Source organism: Pinus tabuliformis, chromosome 1_2, assembly GCF_031772625.1.
Source record: "Pinus tabuliformis cultivar Carrire ecotype Pingquan chromosome 1_2, CPIR1, whole genome shotgun sequence".
NCBI classification, from domain to species: Eukaryota; Viridiplantae; Streptophyta; class Pinopsida; order Pinales; family Pinaceae; genus Pinus; species Pinus tabuliformis.
Window position 1 is genome coordinate 632,456,687 of NC_142298.1, and position 16,373 is coordinate 632,473,059.

The 16,373-nt window shown below is 35.9% G+C and overlaps 1 protein-coding gene across 1 annotated transcript; it reads right to left on the bottom strand.

The window, feature by feature from the left end:
• Positions 1 to 15,030: 15,030 nt before the first annotated feature.
• On the bottom strand, positions 15,031 to 15,740 carry LOC149207217 (putative cysteine-rich repeat secretory protein 17). Its single transcript, XM_089397966.1, has 2 exons — positions 15,723 to 15,740; positions 15,031 to 15,582 (listed from the first exon to the last, which is right to left on the bottom strand). Exons 1-2 carry the CDS (start codon positions 15,738 to 15,740, stop codon positions 15,031 to 15,033), a joined length of 570 nt encoding a protein of 189 aa, XP_089254092.1.
• Positions 15,741 to 16,373: the final 633 nt, after the last annotated feature.

Sequence of the window (16,373 nt, forward strand, 5' to 3'; positions counted from 1 at the left end):
ATCGAGTGAAATTAGAGGTTATTGAAGTTATTACTAAAGGTGTGGGAGGAAGAGGGCACTGGTATCAAAGTCCGAATGGCCATTACTACGTATTGGGGGGAATGCGGAGGACCAACGTAGACATCTCAATGCCCAGATTGCAGAGTCACAGTGGGAGGACAGTCTCACCATCCAGCAGATGGAAATCGCCATGCAGGCATTGATGGCAGTTCTCGTCCTGCTTGGAGCAACAACACAGGTCTTGGAGTTGATAGATGATGTTGAAATTATGAGTATGTTTTGGAGTTTTACAGTTACAACAAGAGGAAAAGGGGTATAAGTACAGTGCAGTAACCATCAAAGTGGAATACTTATCTAGTTTGAAGAGTCTGATCATTTTTTAAATTTTGGCCGAAATGCATTACTATGTTATCAAATATGTGAAAAAATACTCGGGTATCAAATCCGTGTCTTTTATCAATTGGTTTTATGATTTATCGTTTCTCAGTTGATATTATCAAGGAATGTGTGTTAGTGTTAGTATTTTTAAATTTAGATATAGTAAAAAAAGTAATAGAATATATATTTTCATTGCCCATTGAATATCTGGAGTAAATTTTTAGGTCCCGTTCAAATGTTAAGATTACTATTTTTAAAGGTCAAATTATGATTTATAAATGGTGAGAAATTGTTAAATTCTAATCATATAATGATTGGATGTGTTTTTGAACCATTTTCATATTCTTTTCAAATGCCAAAATTGTTCATTTTCAACTCTGAGAATTTGCTTCCGTTTCATGTGTTTGTGTTATTGATCAATGTACATAACTCCTAGTATATGTACTATGTTGTCTTTTATCAATTGGTTTTATGATTTATCGTTTCTCAGTTGATATTATCAAGGAATGTGTGTTTGTGTTAGTATTTTTAAATTTAGATATAGTAAAAAAATAATAGAATATATATTTTCATTGCCCATTGAATATTTGGAATAAATTTTTAGGTCCCGTTCAAATGTTAAAATTACTATTTTTAAAGGTCAAAATTATGATTTATAGATGGTGAGAAATTGTTAAATTCTAATCATATAATGATTGGATGTGTTTTTGAACCATTTTCATATTCTTTTCAAATGCCAAAATTGTTAATTTTCAACTCTGAGAATGTGCTTCTGTTTCATGTGTTTGTGTTATTGATCAATGTACATAACTCCTAGTATATGTACTATGATTTTCTTGGTGTGTTCGTGTATGCTATCAATAATCAATATTAAAGTAATAACTCCTCTCACCAAAAAAAAATCTATCACTTCAAGCTATAATTCAGACAAAATGTTATGATAGTTTGAAAGGTAATTGTTTCTTATATTTTAGGCAACTAAGTGGTAGTGTAAAATCTATCACTTCAATCTAAATTATCACTTCAAGCTATAATTCAAACAAAATGTTATGATGGTTTGAAAGGTAATTGTTTCTTATATTTTAGGCAATTAAGTGATAGTGTAGTAATAGTTATCATGGGTACCAAGACTATAGTTTAAATAAAAGATGATACCAGATGAAACCACAAAATTAAATGACATATGAGAGCAACTTTAACAGATGATAAAAGTAGATGACAGAGAGATGAGAGCAACTCTAGGTGCAGTAAATTCTTAACTAATTTATATGGAAATTGGTGCTCTGTTTAACATTATTAATAGTTATATGGAAGTTGGTGATATGTTTAACATTATTAATAGTGGATGGTGAATGTGTTAGTAGGTTGTTTAACATTGTTGAGATAAGAGATTATTATCAGTTAAATATAAATAAATTGAAAATGGATTAAAAATAATAATGTAGATGTTATATATTTATTTGAGATCATTTTGTATTGTGCAAGGTGTATTTTCCTCGACCATAAACAAATAAAAAAAAAACAATATATAAATGTGGTATATGTGTTTAAGATTTTTGTTTTGTGTTATCACTTTTCTCAATTATAAACCAATAAAAAAATGCACATACACAATATACAAATGTGGTATATTGGTTTAAGATTTTTTATTTTTTTTTGTTATTATGGAATGGTGTTCTTTAAGTCATGAGGTTTATTTTATTTTATTTTGACCTAATCAAAATGTTAAACAATACATCTTTGCCATACATGACTAGATATTACCTTTGATACATCTCTACCATACTTGACTAGATAGTACTTTTGACACAAAAAATCATAAAAAACAACTAAATTATTTCTTCTTTATTATTACTATTATTATTAAAAAAATTGATGTTATGAAACCAGCTCACAAAAGATAGAAAAGATAGATCAACGCCTTAAAAGTGAGCCTCTTTGAGGGGGCAACCTCCTTTACATTACATAAATGAACAATTCTTGAATGATTCCAATGACGAAACCTCCTTTCCATATATAAGAGTCTAAGGGGTCACAATATAACCAAGCCGACCTAACAATAATAATATAAAGGCACAAAAGTAACAATAGAGGGATTTTATGGGGCATAGTAATAACAATATGGGGACAATAGGGGCACAACAATATTAATAAGGGATACAACTACAATAGTAATGGGGGCATCATTAGTATTATAGGGACCTAACATGCTCCTCTCCTTCAAAAAAGTGTTGTCCTCAACGTTTGAGTAGTTCTGGATGCTTTTGTATAAAATTATCATCCTCCCATGTGGAATCTTCAGCGGATAAGTTCTTCCACTTGATGAGATACTCCGAAATGGATCGATTTCGTAATTGTCGAGTTCTTGTTTCCATGATTGCTTCCGGTTCCAATATAATTTTTCCTTCCTCATCAAGTTCTGGCAATATTGTTTGAACTGGGAGCTTGTCGCCTATAACTTTCCTTAAACATGAAACATGGAAAACTGGATGCACTCGAGAAGCTGCAGGAAGCTCCAATATGTATGCCATAGTACCAATCTTTTGCAACACCTTGTACGGACCATAATACTTTGGTGATAATTTATTATCCTTCTTAGCTTGCTTAAGGGACATTTGTTTATATGGTTGTAGCTGTAGGAATACCCAGTCACCTACATCAAAACTTCTTTCGTTGCGATGTTGATCTGCTTGTTGTTTCATTCTATTCTATGCCAACACGAGGTTATCCTTTAAGAGTTGGAGAACTTGTTGTTGATGCTCGATGTGATGTTCCACTGCTTGAACCTTAGAATTTTCTCTTAAATATGATGTGATGGATGGTGGCTGATATCCATAAAGTGCCATAAATGGGGTCATTTTTGTTGCAGTATGGAAGGAAGTGTTATACCACCATTCAACCAGAGGCAACCATTTGACCCATTGTGTCTATTTATCAGATACAAAGCAACGAAGATATCCTTCCAAACATTTGTTTACTATCTCAGTTTGTCCATCAGATTGAGGATGATAAGATGAGCTATGAGCTAACTGAGTACCAAGACAAGAAAATAATTTTATCCAAAAATTTCCAATAAAAATGGGATCTCTGTCACTTACAATAATCTTTGGGTTTCCATGTAGCTTTTGAATTGTTTCCATAAATGCAGTAGAAACTATATTGGCTTTAAATGGATGTGATAATGCACAAAAGTGTGCATACTTGGTAAGTCTATCAACTACCACCATGATGACACTCTTTCCCTCAGCCTTGGGTAAACCTGTGATAAAATCCATTGAAACCTCCTCCCAACGTTGGCTTGGAATGGATAAAGGTTGTAATAGACCTGGTGTCTTAATTATTTCAGCTTTATTTTGTTGGAAAACGAAACATTCCGTCAAAAACTTTTGAATATCTGATTTAAGGCCATCCCAAAAAAATTCCTTCTTAACCCTGTGGTAAGTTTTTAAAAATCCTGAGTGCCCTCCTAAGGGAGAAGCGTGCAATTCTAGAAAAATCTTTTGTTTGATTTGGGAATTCTTACATAGGTATAAGCGATCTTTGTACCATAGCGAATCATTTTTCTAGCTAAATGTATCAGATGTACTGGAATCTTGTTGTAACTTTTGAATAAGTGCCCACACTTCTTCTTCATTCTTCCATTCCCTCATTGCTTCATTTATCCAATCTAGTTGGATAATAGAAATGGTGCACAACAATGATTTTACCTTGAAGTGTCTTCCCATTAGGTAGGGTCGCCAGTTCTTAAGTGCATGTAGTATTTCCAACATTTCCTTCTCATAAATAGCTTTTTGTAAATACTTTCCCTTGATTGGATGACTTTCGAAAGCAATGGGTCTTTCATCTTGCATTAAAATAGCACCAATTCCATTTCCTGAAGCATTACATTCCACAATAAAGGTTTTTTTGAAGTTTGGTGTAGCTAAGACTGATGCTTGGCACATTGTCTCTTTAAGATGTTCGAAGGCCTTTATTGCTTTTGGAGTCCATGAAAATGCATCTTTCTTCAATAATGTTGTTAGAGGTGCTGCTATTTTCCCATAATTCTTAATGAACTTGCGAGAATACCTTGTCAACCCGAGAAATCCTCGCAAATGCTTTATGGATGTGGGGATTTTCCATTCCTTATGGATTTAATTTTGCTAGGGTATACCTTAACTCCTTCATGCGATACAATATGACCCAGATATTCCACCTCTTGTACTCCAAAGAAACATTTGGATCTTTTTGCATATAATTGTTTCTCCTCCAATAGTTGTAACACCCTGTCAACATGTTCAACATGATCCTTCCAAGACTCGCTGCAGATTAGTATATCATCAAAAAATACTAACACAAATTTTCTAAGGAAGAGTTTGAAAATGGAATTCATCAAACCTTGAAATGTAGAAGGTGCATTGGTAACGCCAAAAGGCATGACCAAAAATTCATAGTGACCCTCATGAATTCTAAATGTTGTTTTCGAAATGTCTTCAGTCTTCATTCTAATTTGATGATATCCTGAACGAAGATCCAACTTGGTGAAGTAAATTGATCCATGCAATTCATCTAATAATTCGTCAATGACAGGAATGGGAAACTTATCTTTAATAGTGAGCTTGTTGTGCTCCCTATAATCCAGACACATGCGCCATGATCCATCCTTCTTGTGCACCAATACCACTAGAGCAGAGAAAGAACTTTGGCTAGGTTGAATTATACCATCCTCTAGCATTTATGCAACCATACATTCAATTTCACTCTTTTGGGAATAGGGATATCTGTACGGCCTGATGTTTGGAGGAACACTTCCTGGAATCAAATGAATAGCATGATCGTGATCACGAATAGGTGGGATAGATTTGGGAGTCTCAAATACCTTGGAATGATTGTCCAAGACCTTTTGAATATCTAAAGAAATAGATGATTTCAATGTGGAAACATCTAGCGAACATAATTGTGCAATTACACCTCGTTGTTCCTTTTTTAGAAGCTTTGTCATACCATTAGAGTTGATTATCCTTCTCGGTTTCCCTGCAATACCCCTTAATTCAACTTCCTTTCCTTCCGCATAAAATTTCATGAAAAGTTCTTGAAAGTTAAAAGCTATTATACCCAAGGACTGTAGCCATTGAACTCCTAGTATAACATCAGCACCTCCCATTGGAATGGAAAGCATTGGGCTATTCAATACATATTCTCCCATGGATAGCTTGATATTATGGCACTTTCCAAAGAAATTTATTGTTCCTCCACTTGCACCCATCACTTGACACTTTGGTGCTAGATATAGAAAGCAATTCAATTCTTTTGCTATCTTACAATGAATAAAATTGTGGGTACTTCCTGAATCAATCAACACTATTACCTTTTTCTTCTTGATATGTCCTTCTATCTTGATGGTTTGAGGAGTGGTAATTCCAGCCAATGCATTACAAGATATGGTCGAATTCATTTCTTCTTTATCTAGGCTTTGTTCTTGAAGTATATCCTCTTCTTTTGACTTTTCTTGTTCCTTTTCTTCTTCCTCTTCACAATCTATGTAAAATAATTTCTTCTCATCACACTTATGACCTTTAGTGTATTTGCTATCACAACTGTAACAAAGCCCTTTTGCTCTTTTTTTCTTCCAATTGTTGTGGTGTCAACCTTATAGGTTGTGGAAGGTTAGGGGAAACAACACTTCCATCTTTATAGTTGTGAGTGGTAGGCTTCCTGGTTGCCATAATTTTGCTTTCCATTTTTCTTGCTAACCTGAATGCCTTCTCCAATGAATCGGGTTCCCAAAGGCAAACATCATGTTGGATATTCTCCTTTAAAGTTCCAATGAACACATCAATCCTATGCTCCTCTGGAATATTTTTTACCCTTATGTTCAATTTTTGGAATTCCTCAATGTGCTCCATCATTGAACCCTTTTGTTTGAGACTTATCAATTGGCTAAAAAGGGTGTTGCTTTGTATATCCTCATAATGTGTTGTCATTTCTTCTATAAAAATTGCCCAAGTGACAATTTGTTTACGAGAGAAAAGCCATTGATACCATACAAACTGATTTGGTTCCAAATATAAAGTTGCAATACGTACCTTTTGTGTGTTTTGCACATTATTGAGATCGAACAATTGCTCCATTTGTAGTATCCATGTTGCGGGATCCTTGCCATCAAACTTCCTCGAATCAATTTTTGGAATATGGTGGGTTTTCGATCCAACATTAGAGTCTATGAGATCATGATTAGCTTTTTTTTTGTTCTCATCATGAGTTTCCTTTACTACCCTTTCACCATTAGTGACCATTTCTTGTAGCAACTTATTCAAATTTATCTTCAATTCTTCCATCTTATCATCCATGCCGTTCATCTTAGTCTCCATGCCATTCATCTTAGCTTCCATCTTAGTGTCCATGCCATCCATCTTAGCGTCCATGCCATCCATCTTAGCGTCCATGCCATTCATTTTAGCTTCCATGCCATTGATTTTAGTTTCCACACCATTCATCTTAGCTTCCATGCCATTCAACTTAGCTTCCACGCCTTTTATCTTAGATTCCACACCATTTATCTTAGCTTCTGTTAGCTTTTGTGAGAGTGACATTTGTTGCACTTGGTCTTGTAATTTTGATATATTGTGTAGCATTTCTTCCTCTTCTTCATGAGTCATGCTAGAGCCGTCAGGTTGTTAACTAGGTGTTTCCATTTTCTTTCTTTGGGGCATCAATTACAGATAATAATGCTTCACTATTCCCTTTGAATTCCAAACTAATTTTTCAAACCAAGCTTATGCAAATATTTAAAAAAATACACACCTTTTTTCACTTTGTAGGCACTCAATATTGAATCTAATGTATCTCTGTAATTTCAGATCTTCCAGATCTAAAATTGCAACCTGCAGTAGCCCTCTGTGTCCTCTTTCAAATGCCATAAGTCTGATCGAATTTAGATTCTCTAAGAAAGAGTTATGCACAATCTCCCAAGATAACCTGATTATATACCTTTTCAGAAGAGCAAACTTGTATGAAGTGCCACGTGTCACTGTTTTTACCTTTGAGTCTAAAAAATATACACAGGAAACTACAGTCCGTCCTCTTTCTATAACCTCTTACGAAATTGCAATCTAATGCTGAAAACAAAATTTATGACGATTTTCCCAAGGTCACCTGTTTGGAATGTAATTCAGTGTTAGAAAATTATATATTACAGAGCAATGGAACACATAAAATATTGCAGAAATATAAACATAGAAAACACATAAAACAAGAGAGACACAGATATAAGTGGTTCACCCAGTTTGGCCTACATCCACGGAGAAACAGCCAGCCCTCCTTTATTATATTATCCAACAAACTGAAGAGATACAACCTACAACAGATCTGCTGTAACACCCTCTTCGCTCTCAATCTCCTCTCTCTTCCTCACTCAGAATACAGATGTGCATAGACGCAATACAATTCCCTCATATATAGTGAGGGGTTTCCTTCTAGGGCAAAAAACCCTAAATTAAACATAACTTCTACCGTCAGATCATCCACCTAATGAACGGCCCAGATTGACTAGAAATTACTACACTTTTACGAGGCAATTTTACATCTTTTTTTAGCTTCGGGGCGCTGCCCCCGAACCCCCTCGGGGGGACCGCTGGCCCCTTGACCCCCCAGCTAGGGGGGATTAGCCCCCCCGGACCCCGGTAGGGGGGACAAATCCCCCCCGCGTGGACGGGTGTACAGTCTTCCTAGTGTATACATCCGGCTGAGACATTTGAATACAGAAGATAATCAGGCTCCACACCCAACAAACTCCCACTTGAAGACTAATTATAGCAACTCCACCACTGCTTCATTTTCTAGACAATGACTCCACTTTGGACCTGACTGTTTCTCACCTTCTTCATCATACTTGAAGACCAATTGAAACTAAGCAGATTCTCAGTTTCTCCCTGGTTACAACTTTTGTTAGCATATCTGCAGGATTCTGGCTAGTGTGTATCTTTTCCAGCTTCAACTGTCCATCTTTCAATGCTAACCATATGAAATGGTACTTGAGTTGTATATGTTTAGTCTTGGAATGAAATGCAGAGTTCTTTGCAAGATGTATGGCACTCTGGCTGTCACTATATAACTTGGCCAACTCCTGCTTCTTACCAAATTCATCCAGAAACCTTTGTAACCAAAGCATTTATTTACTAGCCTCTGTAGCAGCAACATACTCTACTTTTGTTGTTGAAAATGCAACAACACTTTGGATTTTTGAAACCCAACTGACAACTATTCCACCTACAGTAAATACATATCCTGTAGTGCTCCTCCTGTTATCTCTGCCACCTGCCATATCTGCATCAACATATCCCTGTAGAGCAATGTTTGAACCACCAAAGTATAATGCTTGACTTGTGGTACCTCTCAAATACCTGAGAATCCACTTCACTGCCATCCAATGTTCTTTTCCTAGATTGTTCATGTACCTGCTTACAACTCCCACTGCATGTGCAATATCAAGCCTTGTGCAAACCATTGCATACATTAAGCTTCCAACTGCTTATGCATATGGAACTTTAGACATATGAGCCATTTCTTCTTGAGTCTTAGGACGTGCCTCCTTACTTAATTTGAAATGACTAGCCAAAGGTATACTAACTGGTTTTAACATTCTTCATATTAAACCTTTTCAACACCTTTTCTATGTACTCACTTTGAGACAATGTTAATTTGCGATTCTTCTTGTCTCTAGTTATTCTCATACCAAGGATTTGTTTTGCAGCACCCAAATCCTTCATTGCAAATGAGTTTGCCAATTTCCTTTTGAGCACATTTATTTCCTGCATGTTAGAACCTGCAATAAGCATGTCATCTACATACAATAACAATATAATATAGCTGCCATCATTTTTCATTTTGAGATAAACACAATGATCAGAGTGACATCTAGTATAACCTTTTTCAGACATAAACCTGTCAAATTTTAGATACCACTGCCTTGGGGCCTGTTTTAAGCCATACAAGCTCTTCTTCAACCTGCACACTAGTTTCTCCTTCCCCTTTACCTCATATCCTTGTGGCTACTGCATATATATCTCTTCCTCCAAATCCCCATGGAGAAAGGTTGTCTTTACATCTAACTACTCAAGATTCATATCTTCAACTGTTATTAGACTTAAAATAGTTCTGATTGAAGTCATTTTAACAACAGGAGAAAATATTTCATCAAAATCAATACCTTTCTTCTGTGCGAACCCCTTCACCACAAGTCTATCTTTGTACCTCTGTTTTCCTCCATCTTCCTTCAGCCTGTAAACCCATTTATTCTGCAATGTTTTTTTACCTGCAAGCAACCTGACTAAGTCCCAAGTCTGGTTATGTGCTAAGGAGTCCATCTCTTCTTTCATGGCTTGCTCCCACTTCTTCCTGGTTTCTACCTGCATTACTTCTTCATAGCATCCTGGTTCACCAGAATCAGTCAACAATACATAATATAATGAAGGAGAGTATCATTCAAGGGGTATACTTATCCTAGTAGATCTTCTAACACCACTTTCCAGTGTTTGAGGTGCTTGTCACTGTTGTGGTTGTTGTTCTAGCTGTTGATCATTATGATTTTCAGGCACCATCATTTTTCCTGTGATATCATCAAGCACTGTGTATTCTCTGTTTTCTTTTTCTTATTTCTTTTCCTATACAAGACCTTTTCATTGAATATTACATCTCTGCTCCTAATGATTTTGTGATTTTCATAATCATATAAGCGATAACGAAAATCGTTAACACCATATCCAATAAAGGTACATTTCTTTGATTTTGCCTCAAGCTTTGTTCTATTTTCTTTATTAATGTGGACAAAGGCTTCACAACCAAAGGTCTTTAAAATGAGTAGTTTACCCTTTTACCTGTCCATGCCTCCTCTGGAATACCACCATCCAAGGAACTTGAAGGCCCTCTGTTTATTAAATAAACAATAGTATATACAGCATCTGCCCAAAATTGTAAAGGCAATCCTGCATGCAATCTCATGCACCTTGCACGCTCCATGATTGTCCCGTTCATCCTTTCTGACACACAATTTTCTTGTGGTGTTCCTGGAACTGTCCTCTCTCCGCGAATTCCATTCTCTGAACAGTACCTATCAAACTCTTTGCTGCAATATTCACCTCCATTATCTGATCTGATACACTTCAACCTTTTCCTTGTCTCATTTTCAACCAAAGCTTTCCATTTCTTGAAAGTATCAAATACATCAGATTTATTTCGAATACAATAAATCCAAGTTTTTCTTGTTACATCATCAAGAAAAGTAACATAATAACAAGAGCCACCAAGAGATGATACCTAAGCAAGTCCCTATACATCAGTATGCACAAGCTGTAATTTTTTACTCTTCTTTTCTTTCCCAACTCTAAGGAATCTAACTCTCTTATGTTTTCCATAAACACAATTCTCACAGACTTTTAAATCAACATGCTTCAAACCTGGCAATAAATTTCTTGAGTGAAGAATTTGCATCCTCTTCTCACTCATGTTCCCGAGCCTATGATGCCACAATGTCGTATCTTCTCGTGTAGAGGTTAAAGCATTAACAGAATTAGAAATACCATTACATAAATACAATGTAACAACCTTTCCTCCTTTCGCTATTACCAAGGATCCTTTAGTGACCTTCCAGGTTTTATCTGTGAAAGTACTTATGCAACCTTCACCTCCCAACTGCCCTGTTGAAATCAAATTTTTCTTCAGATCTGGAACATGCCTTACCTCCTTCAATAGCCATTGATTTCCATTATGTTGTTTTATGAAAACTGTACCCATTCCAACGATTTTACAGGGTTTATCATCACCCAATCGAACCTGTCCAAAATCTCCTTGAACATAATCATGAAAATTTTTCCTATCAGGTGTGGCATGGAATGAGGCCCCTGAATCTACCACCCAGGCATCAATAATATTTTCTAATGAAAGAATCAAAGAATCAAAGCATCTTGCAACACATCACCTGTCACATTCGCTTCATGATTAGTTTCTTGTTGCGCGTCTCCTTCTTTTCCCTTCCGAGACTTGCAGTTTTCTTCAGGTGTCCTTTCCTCCCACATTTCTAGCACACTATCCCCGATGTGGACTTGGATCAACCTTTTCTTGACTTACTGCGATATCCTGGGCTCTTTCCTCTTTCCATTTTTCTTCCCCTAGTCTCTACAGTCAAAGCATTACCTGATGTCTCACCGGAGCTTTTCCATCGCATTTCCTCGCTAAGGATTGCACCGACAACATCATCAAACTTTAAAGTACTAGATACAAAGATAGAGTTACTAATGGCCATAACTAAACCATTCCAACTTTCTGGCAATGAGCACAAAAATAACAGAGCCCTAACTTCATCATCAAATTTACCCCTAGAGAACTTAACTGACTTATAACTGTATTAAAATAATTTAAATGATCAGCAATAGATCCACCCTCTGACATCTTCATATTAAATAAACGCTTCATAAGAAATACCTTATTTGACGCTGAGGGTTTTTCATATAGTTTAGCTAATGCCGACATTAAACCCTGTGTTGTCGTTTCCTTTGAAATATTGAACGCTACCGACGCCGCTAGGCACAACCGTATTGTTCCAAGTGCCTTTCTGTCGAGAATATCCCATTCTGTGTCTGTCATACTCGTCAGCTTCTTTGTCTTTCCGCTCAATGGTAGGTACAAATCTCTTTGATACAGATAATATTCCATCTGCATCTTCCACAGATGGTAGTTTTGGTTGTTGAATTTTTCGACCCTAAACCTACCATCTTCCGCCATTGCTCCCACTCGAACTAGGAACCCTTATCTCCTGTGAGTTTATCAGCCAAATAGACCTTCGACTCTGATACCAGTTGTTAGAAAATTATATATTACAGAGCAATGGAACACATAAAATATTGCAAAAATATAAATACAGAAAACACATAAAACAAGAGAGATACAGATATACGTGGTTCACCCAATTTGGGCTACATCCATGGAGAAACAGCCAGTCCTTCTTTATTATATTATCCAGCAAACTAAAGAGATACAACCTACAATAGATCCACTGTAACACCCTCTTTGCTCTCAATCTCCTCCCTTTTCCTCACTCAGAATACAGATGTGCATAGATGCAATACAATTCCCTCATATATAGTGAGGGGTTGCCTTCTAGGGAAAAAAACCCTAAATTAAACATAACTTCTACCGTCAAATCATCCGCTTAATGAATGGCCTAGATTGACTAGAAATTACTAGACTTCTACAAGGCAATTTTACATCTATTTTGAGCTTCGAGGGCACTGCTCCAGAACCCCCGCGAGGGGACCGCTGGCCCCCGGAACCCCCAGCCGGGGTGGGGATTAGCCCCCCCAGACCCCTGCGGGGGGGGACAAGGCCCCCCCGCACCCCCCACCCCCCCGCGTGGATGGGTGTACAGTCTTCCTGGGGTATACATCCGGCTGAGAAATTTGAATACAGAAGATAATCAGGCTCCACACCCAACATTCAGGAGTCTGCAAAAAGGCCAACTTCCTCAGATCATATCTCCACAAATATAGCGCTAAAAGATCGGAAATTTGAACCCAAGGTTTAGCGTGATTTTGTCTCAAATGGGTTTTGTTTTTTGCTTCTGAAACGTCACAGAAAAAAAGTTATAGCGAAAATGCCACGATGACCTATTTGGTGCAGCGAAACCCTAAAATCCAAAGCTCTGATACCAAATGTTATGAAACCAGCTCATAAAAGATAGAAAAGATAGATCAACGCCTTAGAATTCAGCCTCTTCGAGGGGGAAACCTCATTTACATTACATAAATGAACAATTCTTCGATGATTTCAATGACAAAACCTCCTTTCTATATATAGGAGTCTAAGGGGTCACAATATAACCAAGCTGACCTAACAATAATAATATAAAGGCACAAAAATAACAATAGAGGGATTCTATGGGGCATAGTAATAACAATATGGGGACAATAGGGGCACAACAATATTAATAAGGGATACAACTACAATAGTAATGGGGGCATCATTAGTATTATAGGGACCTAACAATTGATATATAAGTTAAAAATATATACAATTAAAGAAAAACATTTACCAATATTATTAATTATAGAAATTCACTCCACTTCATCATGGATATTTTTAATTTGTAAATAAATTTTGTTAGAATACCACCACATATCAATACTACATGCCCAAAAAACATAATTCATTTCACATTATATTTTTAATTAATTAATTTAATTAAAAGGAAAAAGAGATATAACTACTTTATAGCTTATACAACACTGAAATTATATATTAAAGTGCCTTATCAACCAATATTACACTAAAATTATATATTGAATTGCCTTATCAACCATAGCAATAAGCTTTCTATGATTCAAAACATTTTACTTATAAACTCCACAAAGATAAATTAGCACAACCACATTTACTAATGTGATTGATATAAGCCTATAGCCATTTATCAACCACATTTACTAATGTGATTGATATAAGCCTATAGGCATTTATCAACCACATTAATAATTATTAGATACATATTTTAAAAATTGCTATTAAATATTAACCATTTGTAATTATTAATAATTATATGAGTAATAAAACACGCACACACACACACACACACACACACATATATATAAAATTAATTTTATTATAAAATAATATATTAATATGATAATTTTTATATTTCTAACTATAACATAATATATTAATATTAAGATTGCTTGAGCATCTTAATATTAATATTAATACTTAAACAAATATATTAATATAAATTACTAAGTCACTAAGCCAATCATTGGCCAATGACTCGTTGTTAAGATTTGTCATTAACAGACATGCCCATACATGATGATTTGTTTTCCAGCGATTCCATAGCCCCGACTGCAGCAGGCTCCACAGCTGCTCCGGAAGTTAGCTGCTGCGATGTACTTAATGCAACTGGTGCATGTAGTTAATGCGAAGGGTTGATAAGATGTGCAGCTACAGACATTCAATGAAACCTTCGCCGTCAAGATTTCAAATTCGACAATCCTGCGCAAAAATTTGAAATGTTGCAGGGAGGGAGTATAATGCTATCACTAATGCTTCTCAAACACCATTTCGATAAAACGAGTAGATACTATTCAACGAGTTGTGCGGCTTCACAGCTTTTTAATGGAAGATAATGATTTGAAAACCCTGAAATTCCTAGAGCAAGCGCAGGAGATGAGAAATCAGCCATTGGAACACTTGTTTGAGGTAGTGGAAAATATACTATATGTCACGAGGGAGTGGAACAACTTGGAAGAAAAGGAAAGAAGCCTTCATCTACCACTTGTGGACAAAATATATGAAAATTTGCAAAGTAAAATGAAGGATTCCCAACTGCCATAGAGTCTGAGCTAACTATCTTGAATATCAGATTGGGAAAGGTGCAGGTAGATTACAGTATGTGGGCAAAAGGCAATCAGGATGAAGTCCATCCGAAGTAGGAAGCATGGTTGTGGGGTTAGTCCAACATTGTGCAAGAGTCGGTGGAAGCAGGACTAGTGATGGAACTATTTTCCCATCATCGCAAACCCAATCTCTCCCAGAATTTGAATGAATGGAGGAGCTTGTTGTTGCAGAGAAGGCAACTCCTTGGCTAGTTCTTGTTGTACACAAGCCCAAAGAGTCGTACAGAATTTGGAGGCACTATTTACATTGATTCATAGTAAGGCCTCTCCAACATTGCACCAGAGAATAAACCCCATAATCACTTAGTGTACTGAAACTCACATTACTCGACCCAGCATTCAACTTAACACTGGTCAATAAAGAGGCAATATTCCAATCTTTGGAACCCCCAATGTTTCCAGCTGCACCCTTTCTTGAAGTGTTATCGCAAAATGTAAAGGTGTCTACTAATGCATTTTGAAAATTTGTTGGATAAAATTTATCAGTGGCATATCTCAAAAAGAATCCACTGAGATGAGTGCTTCCGGAAATACATTTGGTAAAAAAATCAGTGGAAAGCTTCACAACGTTTGAAATGCATGCCCGACAAGAAGAGGCATTAAGGTCTCCCCTGCACTGAGCAAGACCGTACATCACATCTCCATTCTCTCCATGAGATGAAATATTGTAGCCCATCTTATTAACATTCTCCACCAACGAATTCAGAACCACCATCAAATTCCTTTCCAAAGAACTTGAACTTCCACCCATGTTATTACCATCATCACAAAGGGTTACTTGAAAATCATACTGTAATCGTAAATATCAAATCATTATTGAAATTATCATACTGAGGTAATTAATGCCAATGAGAGTAGAAAGAGAAATAAGGTGAGAGATAATTTGGATTTTGGAGTGAATGGAGTGATATTCCTTGTGCAATTACAGACCTTGTTGTAAGGGGCCATTCTGTAATTGAAATCAATCTATGGAAAACCTGAAAAAATGTCAGCGTTGCCTTTCTTTTATCAAGAACAACCCGGTTGAAAGGTAAGACAAGGTTGCAGTGCCATTTTGAAGCAGTGTTAGTTAATAGGTATACTTTATAATCTTGACAGATGGTCAAATGTTTTATTCAAACACACTTTTTCTAATATTAATTATCTAGTAATTACTATTGCATCAATAATATTAAACTAATGTTTTATCTGGAACAAGGTTCAATAATATATACATATTTTATGAATTTAAAGTTTGTTAAATGTTTTGAAGGTTCTAGGCCAGTGGCGGTATACTCATTGTTTTTATGTCTTATTTGTCTAATTAATATACAATATTCATTGTTTTATGTCATATTTGTCTAATTGATATACAATATTTAGTTAGTGGGTAACTTGCAACAAGCTATTGGTTAGTCTATTTTTATAATTATTAGGTAAGCCTATATTTTGTTTGTTTATTGAATATTATTTTATTTTCATTGAATAGACAAGATAAAAAGTATTGAACTAATTATTGGTTTAGTGTATGGTGCTTAATAATCTAATTAATAAACAATATCGAGTTAGTAGGCAAATATTGAATACAGTGTAGTGAGCACT